Source organism: Haliotis rubra, unplaced genomic scaffold (assembly GCF_003918875.1).
Source record: "Haliotis rubra isolate DU_JTF1 unplaced genomic scaffold, ASM391887v1 Scf389, whole genome shotgun sequence".
In the NCBI taxonomy this organism is placed as follows: Eukaryota; Metazoa; Mollusca; class Gastropoda; order Lepetellida; family Haliotidae; genus Haliotis; species Haliotis rubra.
The window spans coordinates 735,315-745,981 of NW_025767067.1; the positions used below are offsets into that span (position 1 = coordinate 735,315).

A 10,667-nucleotide genomic window follows, 5' to 3' on the forward strand; every position below is an offset into this window, starting at 1 on the left:
CCTGTATCTAGATAACAACCAATCTCCTGTGTAGCATGTCTGTAACCTGTATCTAGATAACAACCAATCTCCTGTGTAGCATGTCTGTAACCTGTATCTAGATAACAACCAATCTCCTGTGTAGCATGTCTGTAACCTGTATCTAGATAACAACCAATCTCCTGTGTAGGATGTCTGTAACCTGTATCTAGATAACAACAAGTCACCTGTGTAGTATGTCTGTAACCTGTATCTAAATAACAACCAATCTCCTGTGTAGCATGTCTGTAACCTGTATCTAGATAACAACAAGTCTTCTGTGTAGGATGTATGTAACCTGTATCTAGATAACAACCAATCTCCTGTGTAGCATGTCTGTAACCTGTATCTAGATAACAACCAATCTCCTGTGTGTAGCATGTCTGTAACCTGTATCTAGATAACAACCAATCTCCTGTGTAGAATGTCTGTAACCTGTATCTAGATAACAACCAGTCTCCTGTGTAGCATGTCTGTAACCTGTATCTAGATAACAACCAATCTCCTGTGTAGCATGTTTGTAACCTGTATCTAGATAACAACCAATCTCCTCTGTAGGATGTCTGTAACCTTTATCTAGATAACGAACAACCTCCTGTGTAGCATGTCTGTAACCTGTATCTAGATAACAACCAATCTCCTGTGTAGAATGTCTGTAACCTGTATCTAGATAACAACCAGTCTCCTGTGTAGCATGTCTGTAACCTGTATCTAGATAACAACCAATCTCCTGTGTAGCATGTCTGTAACCTGTATCTAGATAACAACCAATCTCTTGTGTAGCATGTCTGTAACCTGTATCTAGATAACAACAAGTCTTCTGTGTAGGATGTATGTAACCTGTATCTAGATAACAACCAATCTCCTGTGTAGCATGTCTGTAACCTGTATCTAGATAACAACCAATCTCCTGTGTAGCATGTCTGTAACCTGTATCTAGATAACAACCAATCTCCTGTGTAGCATGTCTGTAACCTGAATCTAGATAACAACCAATATCCTGTGTAGCATGTCTGTAACCTGTATCTAGATAACAACCAATCTCCTGTGTAGCATGTCTGTAACCTGTATCTAGATAACAACCAATCTCCTGTGTAGCATGTCTGTAACCTGTATCTAGATAACAACCAATCTCCTGTGTAGCATGTCTGTAACCTGTATCTAGATAACAACCAATCTCCTGTGTAGCATGTCTGTAACCTGTATCTAGATAACAACCAATCTCCCGTGTAGCATGTCTGTAACCTGTATCTAGATAACAACCAATCTCCTGTGTAGCATGTCTGTAACCTGTATCTAGATAACAACCAATCTCCTGTGTAGAATGACTGTAACCTGTATCTAGATAACAACCAGTCTCCTCTGCAGCATTATTTTAATAAACAATAAATTAAACACACAAAGGACTATTAATGTATAATGTATAATAATATTTTATTCACACAGGTACATATATATGCATGCATCGTGTATCAAATGAACAAGCGGTTATTTTGCAATTTGAATAAACAATGTATTTATTAAGTTATAAATACATGTATTAACGTATATACGATAAAACCAAACAGTAACAAATGAAATAGTGACCAACTCGAACCTGGTATAACTGCTAAACGTTCATATTTTTCCGCTTTTAAGTATTATTTTTGCTTGATGTAGTAGCGGTTGCAGTGACGATCTGCTCACGTCAATCACACTTCGCATGCTGTCAGTTTGACAACACTTGCTAAGCAATGATCAGTTTGTGTTTCTATTCACATTACAGGGTAGAACAGTTTACTGTAACCTTAGATGATCCTCGTCCTACAGCAGAGTCCACAGGGTGGGATCAACCCTCTCTGTTCAGTCCTTCAAAGGGGAGAATGATTGCCCTGCACGATGTCAGTCTCGTAAGACCGTTTAGGGAAGTGAATTGTGCCCTCGTGTCTTGTTAGGACGCAGTTAGTCTGTTAGTGTAGCCTGGCCATGCATACTGTCGCAACACCGTTCAGAACGTACGTCATCAGAAAGCATCATGTCTTGCCGTCTCCTCACCGGGACACATGCACCTCCGGGTGGCAGTCCACCCGAATGCCAGGGGAGGATACTGCTGGGATGATTATCCCCCTTCTGACATCGGCTCGACCTTGAACCCTGTCATCGAGTACTGGGTGGGTCTAACAGCCATACCACTGTAGTAGGCCACCACGTGACTCAGGGAAGGAAACCTGAGGAGGCTCGACTTCCCGTCAACGTTAGTGGCACCTAAAACATCCTTGGCATGGCTGTCGACAACCATCCAGCCTCCAGCAGGATTCTGCAGCAGGGCCGAGCTTCTGCCATCAAGGGTAATAATGGCACCCTGGCAGTCCTGGGCGTTGAACACCCTCCCCACGGCATCCCCAAACTCCCTGAGGGGCTGGCCGGGCATCCATTCCCAGGTCAGCTGACTCCTTAGGGAGTTAGTGTCCATGCTGCCAGGGTACAGAAGTCCCTGGATCTCGCAGACCCGACCACACCGGACAGGCCATTTCGACTGGGAGTCTTCAGGCTCCTCCACCATCTCATCGGCTGCCAGATGTTTGCTGGAAGGAGCCCAGCTTCCCAGGGTGCCGAGGATGGCGTCGTGAAGACGGTCGCCCATCACGAGGACCCCGTCCAGTGTAGCTGGAGTCCACAGACCAGCAGGGACAACTGCACTAGCAACAATGGCGGACAATGCCACCGAGGTGCACTGGGTGCCTGGATGTCTTGACCTGAAAGAAAAGAAACTAATATATTCAAAGAAGTAACTTATGCTGAAATGTGCTCAAATACAAAACGTTTACAAAACTAAATCAAAGTTTGCCAGAACGGATGACTGTAATGTTTGCGCATATGTATCTGACACGGTTTACTTACGGGCTCCATACTTCTGGAATATGACCTTGGTGGAAGTGTCCGAGGACCGAGTGTCTGCATTCAGGCTGGCCAGACACCTCCACGTTGTCCTTGACCTCTGTACATGACTGACTGGACATGGGTGCGAGTTCTTTGGCACTATGGGCGGCGTGGGCAGATCTTGAAGGGAGGAGAGGGTGTTCCCCGGACGGGGTACCACACCCACATACAGCAGCCCCAGGGTGTGTGCTGTAGTCCCCTGGGGTCGGGGTAAGGAATCTCTTTAAGTCCAGGACAGGCTTTTGTAACCTTCAATATAGAGAGAGGAGGAGCAACTTGGTCCAAAGTATAAATCACAACTTAATGCAAGAACTACATCGTATTGTTGTTGTAACGTGTTCACCACGAAAAGTACAACACTTGGACTAATGTAATGTAACAAAAACAGAAAAAAGTTTACAAAATTGTTGGAAGTCATCTCACACTTGAATAAAACACCCCCGGAGTTAAGGCATACTGGAAAGGAGACACCTTACTTTGATACCTCAAGTGAATGGCAGCACGAACGTTGTCATATGTACTTGTATAACATTTTATCGCCTTACCCATTCTCTGAGGTTGTGGGAATTTCTTTTCTCTGTGTCTCCTTGTAATGGTAGTCCTTGTCAACCTGCAATTTAATTATCACATAGTATCAGTTATCAAGCGCGACTACTGCTGTCTCTTTCCCTAGTGCCTGTGTAAGAACTGTGTAAGGATTTTTGAATTGACACCACTACAACCACTACTGCTTATACAGAGACGAGTTGTTTGAGATAGTCGGGAAAGTTATCGTTGTAGAGGCAGTAATGAGTCAGAATGAGGATTTTGAAGGAAATTTCGGATTATTTGTAGTTTCTGGAGTGATTTAGTGGAGAGGCTGGCATATGGTGAATTACAGTAGTCGAGTTTAGAAGTGACAAGACAGTGCATGAGAAGTTTACATATGTTAGTATCGAGGTAGTGGCGGACTTTGCTGATATTGTGGATGTTGAAGTAGCAGGCTCTACTGATGGAGGTGATGTGCGCATCCATGGACATGTTGGAATCAAGGATGACACCAAGATTCCTGACACTCTCTGATGGTGGGAAGTTTGTGTCGCTAATACGAAGTGAAAGTGATGGAGAAGCAGTCTTCAACTTTATAAGCTGATGTTTGGAGCCAATGAGTATAGGAACTCTGTCTTCTCCTCATTCAACATCAAATAGTTGGAGATCATCCACGATTTGATTTCCTGAATGCAGAGCTCAAGTTGATATTGAGCGAAACATCATCTGATTCAAAGGCAATGTAGAGCTGCGTATCATCCGCATATATGTGGAAACTTTGTGGTATACTTTGTGGTACCTTTATATGTGGTACTTTGGTGTTCCCACACTTTGGAGCCAGTTGTTTCTGGTACGTATCCCGGTATAAATTGCCCTCCTCATATACTGTTTCAAGCACCATTGCTACCAGACAATGTCCTCATCGTTGTCGAGGTTTATGCACGGAGCCTTTGACCACAACCACTGCCTACATTACTGCTGTACCTAATGACAGTTGTCACACCGTCACACCTCATTGTGCTCCTGTGTATTGCTGTTGCATCTCGCACAGATAGGCACACACTTAGAATTAAGCATCACGAAGTGTATATAACACGTAACTTGTTTCAAATTTAGTTAATTGTGAAAGGATACCATGACAATTCTTTTTCACGCGCAGCTGATGACATTACCTCATTATGTCGTCGAATAATGGGGAAACCAGGCAGTGACGATTTGTCACATCTTTGACACTCCATTCAAGACCATGCATACACTTTCCATCTGTTTCATTTCCAACGCGTCTACACGTGGAGATAGCTTTCATTGAAAAAAATATCCTAACACAGGAAAACTAGATCTATTTCGAGATCTACTGTACGGAGTTGAGTAGCTTGGACGTATGAAACCTACCGCTACTCGAGATATGCAGCAGAATCTCCTGGCCTGTCGAGAACACCACTTCCTAAGTCTTCGAAAGTATGACTGCGGAATGTGAATCTTATTCGCCATTGTCCCAAAAGAAGCTTTTGCAGTGCCGGTATTAGTTCCTGCTGCTTTGTAATCGAACCTCCCGCTCTTGCAACACAAGGCAAACAATCATGTGACGTCACGAGAAACAACCAATCAGAGCGTCACGAAGAGATACTCAATGCAGCGACCACGGTAGGAAACGGTGCCAGGAGCACTTATCACATAGTGTTGTAAGTTTATGTTAAGTACATGCGAGTTACGACCTCCTTTGAGCATAGATCCATTTCAGATGATTTCATAAATCAGATATATCAGAAGTATTTTATCCCATTCTTTGTTTCTTCTTAAAACTACTTAAAACTAAGATTTCAAGGACAGGGAATGTTTATCGTTTTTAATCAATACAGCGTTGGTTTGCTGATTCAAATAACGGCTGTGCACGCATTCACACTTCATAAGTCGTTTGGATGTGAATGAGACAATCATAAAACGACAAGTGTGTTCAAAATAAAAGAGAAGAAAATATGACTGAGTGAGTATGGTGTTACTCTGCTGTTCACGGTTTGGGACACCAGAGATCTGCGGCGTCACGAGTGAATGCTACAAAAATAAGAATGCATTTTAAAGCGATTAGAGGAGGAACGAACAGATATACAACCAAATCCATAGCTGCACCGGGACGTTTTTAATTCTGCTCCAGTAGATGTTTTGCACAAACTTTAATGTCGATAAACACACAACTAGCAATTTAATAGTGAAGATAGTTTTGCTGAAGTAGAACAGCCCGCTTCGTCCTTACTATGATCAGGAAGTCTGCTCGATGTGGTGTTGATCTGGCTATGGCAATGGCGTTTCTGTTTGAAAGCAGACTACATGTTACAGATACATCAGCATTACTATTATTTCCCGTTACACACCATGAAACAACTAGTTATATTAAATCATCTGTATACAAATGTAAGAGACCTCATTATTTTCTCAGTCAAAAGTTGGTAACAATGTACACTGATATCTCTCAATGTTACCTTAAGTGGAAAATGTTTAACTATAAACAGCAAGCTATATTTATAAGGATTCATGCATTCAAATAAGCAAAGGATTAAGAAAAATAACGAGAAATGATAGTGGAATATTTCAAACAAAGTCAATGTCAAAACAATTTTTTCATTTCTGAAAGAGTCATCTTCAAACTCCGTTTGCCTTTGTAGATAATTATCACAAATGTGCACGCATTAATATTATTATCTGACTCAGTTTGGATGAGACATTAAGATGAAAATATGTTACAAATTCAGTTTTTAAAATGTCAAAATTGTTTCTCCAGAAATAGTAGTCTGACAGACTAAAATGCGAGACATCGGTGCACCTCACCACGAACTTTTATTGTCCACTTTCTAGAAACATGCATCTCGATTTGATACAAAGCTGTTTCGGCGCTCCGGTCGTCGTACCTCCCATAATTTGTGATGTCGTAGCACTATAAACGCTTAGTTGGAAGGGGGCGAACAGGAACAATGGACGATCTACTCACTACCATAGTTGTGATATGCAACAGAAGCTCCGGGAATGCAGAGAAAGCCACTTTCTGCGTCTCCGGAAGTACGACTGTGGAATGTGGACCCTACTCGCCATTGTCTCAGTGACATCGAGCGTGTTGCAATCAAACAGAACTGTTGTAACCGACTTCACACGGGAATGCATACAAGTTCAATTCGTACAACTAAATTCATACAACGGTTTGTACCAAACAATTGCAACCTCGGATACCTATTAAACCAGAGACCATATAATAGTCTATTATATGGTCTCTAATTAAACCATCCAAACTTCACAATCTTCAAGTATCCCAGTTCATACTTAGCATTGTGGAGGATCTTCGACAGTTATTTTTTCTCCTGTCGGCCAAGAGGATCGTGTTGACTTAATTTCTTCAAAGATGAAGTTTATTTCTCTACCGTCAGTATTTGTTTTTAAATATCTTTATGGCAGTGATTATGAACCCTCCTCTCGCGTGTGATAACAATTACATGTACTTGGGAATGTTCGTTCGGTAAATTAATAGCCGTGTCTATTTGTACTCATTAAACCAGCAACATGAAAATTATCATTAGCAATTTCAAGCTTGGCAGGAGGGACGATAAGCCGTCCACTTCAAAGGTTTATCCAATCATGCTTATGTACATCTCAGGCGTCGTAATGTACTTGTCTCGTCCGGAGATTATTACAAGCAGAGGCTGAGACAGTCGCATGACGTAATCTGCACGTGGTTACGAACACATACGTAGTGCTTCAACGTGTGCTAGTCTGGACATTTAGCCGCAGTTTCACATTACAGAAACTATGTACGATTCAAAATGAGATCATGAAACTTCAACGTATAATCAGTTAACTTATCTATTGGAATTCACCAAAATGTTTTTAATAGCTGATTTTATTTCGGTTTTGTTGTCATTTTGCCCTTGAACGGAACAGAACTTTTATCACGCCCAGGGATGGGTACTCGGCATAAGAGGTACAAATATACAGTTACGAGTACCAGGGATACTCTACAACTCTACAACCTTATATAGTCTCCCTGAGAGTACACAGGATGGCGGGATGGTTTACATGGAAGATTGTACAGTTTCCATGATGATATTACAGAATAGGTTTTTAAACACTTTAGACAGCGACATTTTGGTTTCCATAATGTATACTCGAACAGTTTCTACGACTGACTGACTGACTGAGTTTGGTTTTACGCCGCTTTTAGCAATATTCCAGCAACATCTCGGCCGGGGACACCAGAAATGGGCTTCACACATTGTACCCATGTGGGGATTCGAACCCGGGTCTTCGGCGTGACGAGCCAACGCTTTAACCACTAGGCTACCCCACCGCCCCAGTTTCTACCAACATGTGTATAGTTAATGTACATCTAATTTGTTGGGTTTTTTCATCAACACTGTTAATGTGCACCTACACCGGCAAACATTTCTTACGAATGTCCTGAAAGGCTTTTCACACAAACATGAATCGATTACAATGTTTTAACCACATTCACATCCGTGAAGATCCGGGTTAGAAATGCTCTTCTTTGAGAGTCATTTTAGAAGTTGTATAGATGAAGGAAAATCAAGTTCTATGGATAGTCAACTTCTCTATTGCAATGTATCATCGTTTGCTTGATAACGGTGTTAGTACCTACACCGAAACGTCGCACTCATTGCACTCATTGAGTCATTGTCATAAGTGGCGACTAACGGGCCGATGTTCACAGACAACCGTCCTATGGCTTGAAATGTGTGTGTGTGTGTGGAGTTCAACAACAACCTGCATGTTACATGTCATACTTACACTTTAACTTCTCATATTACACTTGGGGGCGGTGGGGTAGCCTAATGGTTAAAGCGTTGGCTCGTCACGCCGAAGACCCGGGTTCGAATCCCCACATGGGCACAATGTGTGACGCCCATTTCTGGTGTCCGCCGCCGTGATGTTGCTGGAATATTGCTAAAAGCGGCGTAAAACCAAACTCAGTCAGTCAGTCAGTCATATTACACTTTAGTGGCAACGCATGATATCCAAGTAAAGATAATATATATATATTCTAACATTTGTCTGAATAATAAAGCTTTCATAACATTCAACATTTAAAAATAATTTAATTTCTGTATATTTTAGATGCTAATCAAAATATGTTCATGTATTTATTCCAAGTTTCATTTACACAGATCCACTCTCATAACAAGGAGAGATTCGTGACAATGTAGAGACACAGGTTGAATGGTGGTGTTGTTCATATGATTTATATTATAGATATCCATCCTTGTGGAAACACAAATTCACCAATGCCCACAGACAGTTCACTAGACTAACACTTATTCTATGGATGTACATAATTTTGTTAATCAATTCCTTTTAATTGACAAGGAGACCTAGTGAGAAGGGAGACTCAGAACCTGAACCTGAGGAAATCTGGACTTGCTTCGTTTAGGGCTTTATCATTGCAGAAAGGGCTAGGCAGATGGGCAAACAATGAGGTTCTGGGACTGTGAGACGGGGTAACAGTTCACTTCCGAGAGTAATGTCCAGACAATGTTCTGTTTTACCATTGATCGTCAAGGGGATGAAACCGCTAACACTTATATAACAACGTTTACCAACGTTTATTCAAGATTGAAACTCAAAACTTGTACTTGAATGTGTTATGTTGAAAATTATTACCTTGCCATATTAATAATAATAAATAGCTGTATGTTGCTTTATTGTATATAAAGACAACTCGATTGGCCAAAAGCCCTGAACCTTGGTAAAATGGTACTAAAACAAGCGCTGGAGTACATCAACTCAGACTAAATACATGTTTTAGTAGCAACATCACGGCGGGGACACCAGAAATGGGCTTCACACATTGTGCCCATGTGGGGATTCGAACCCGGGTCTTCGGCGTGACGAGCCAACGCTTTAACCATTAGGCTACCCCACCGCCCCAGTGTATATAACAAGAATATATAGACATGTAAATCATTTCCAAATCATAATATGGTATCACTGATACAGAAGAAGTAGAATGTATCCTTAAGTATTTCCGCTCAAAACACAACTATTTCAAGTTAATGGTATAAATAAACCCATTCTGGCGCCTCCTTTACTTACACGTCATTATCTCTTTGAGCGTTGAAGCGAACCACCTGATACGTGTAATTTTCACACCAGGTGGCGTGGTCGCTTTGTTCGAACAACACCCCGTGATCTTTGTTGGATTTCAGTTTGTACAAAAAAGGTACCGATTTCAAGGGATTTGTTTGCATGTGCGAGCTGTTCTTCTGACGAGAGTGTGTTGTTTGTCACAGATGCCGTTGTCATTAATGACACCCGCCACATGCTAGATGTAGATCCATTGACGTTGTATATGTTGCAGACGACAACTGTGACAAGGACAATACAATAGCTTACTGGGGCGTGGAGATTTTATGTAAACACCTACCGGTTATAGTAGAGATCAAAAGGATTTGATACATGGAAATGGAAATCTATGAGCAACCGCCCACAAGACAGGGCCTGTTGCCTTGCAGATGATGTAATGAAATGGATTTGGTAGCAATTTGAGTTTGGTTTTACGTCGCTGTATTCTACACCATGGCTGAATATTTTGCTAGCAGTTCATTCAATTAGGTTCAACATTCTGACAGTACACAAGACAGAAATTACACGGTTTCCTCTCAATGTATGAACACGTGTACATTGACAGCAACCACGCCAACGTCATACATGATCATCATTTGCGACATCAAAATACGATATGTACAGCGAAATTTAATACGAGCTCAAATGCACTATGCATTATGCATTATTACTGCAATTACAAACTGTTTAGCTGAAACGTATGTTTAACAATTAATAGTTTTAGCAGTTATAATGCACATTACATTTTATTCGTTTCAATGGAAATGTCAAACGTATGATTTATAAAGCATATAATCGGCACCTTTGTTAATACGTGTACAGGTCTCATACTCGCTGATAGACTAACAGCTAGTCTCTGAAATTAACATATTTTACAAACAAAAGCTCATTGTAAAAAACAAAAATATATAATGAAAAGGAGCCCTGAGACTTTCTTCATTTTCAGAAGCTGTGGAAATCTAGACTTGCCACATTTTCTAGACTTGTGTGGGCTTCTTGGATATATTTGCTTCAGGGTCTGTACGACAGACTAAGTCGCTGACACAAATATTAATTCTTGAACAGATGTTAACGTATGATTC

At 41.2% G+C, this 10,667-nt stretch overlaps 1 protein-coding gene across 1 annotated transcript; it reads right to left on the minus strand.

Annotated features, from left to right (window-relative positions):
* Window positions 1–1,836: 1,836 nt before the first annotated feature.
* On the minus strand, window positions 1,837–5,021 carry LOC124286647. Its single transcript, XM_046723049.1, has 4 exons — window positions 4,858–5,021; window positions 3,483–3,547; window positions 2,899–3,186; window positions 1,837–2,753 (listed from the first exon to the last, which is right to left on the minus strand). Exons 1-4 carry the CDS (start codon window positions 4,954–4,956, stop codon window positions 2,117–2,119), a joined length of 1,089 nt encoding a protein of 362 aa, XP_046579005.1. The 5' UTR covers window positions 4,957–5,021; the 3' UTR covers window positions 1,837–2,116.
* Window positions 5,022–10,667: the final 5,646 nt, after the last annotated feature.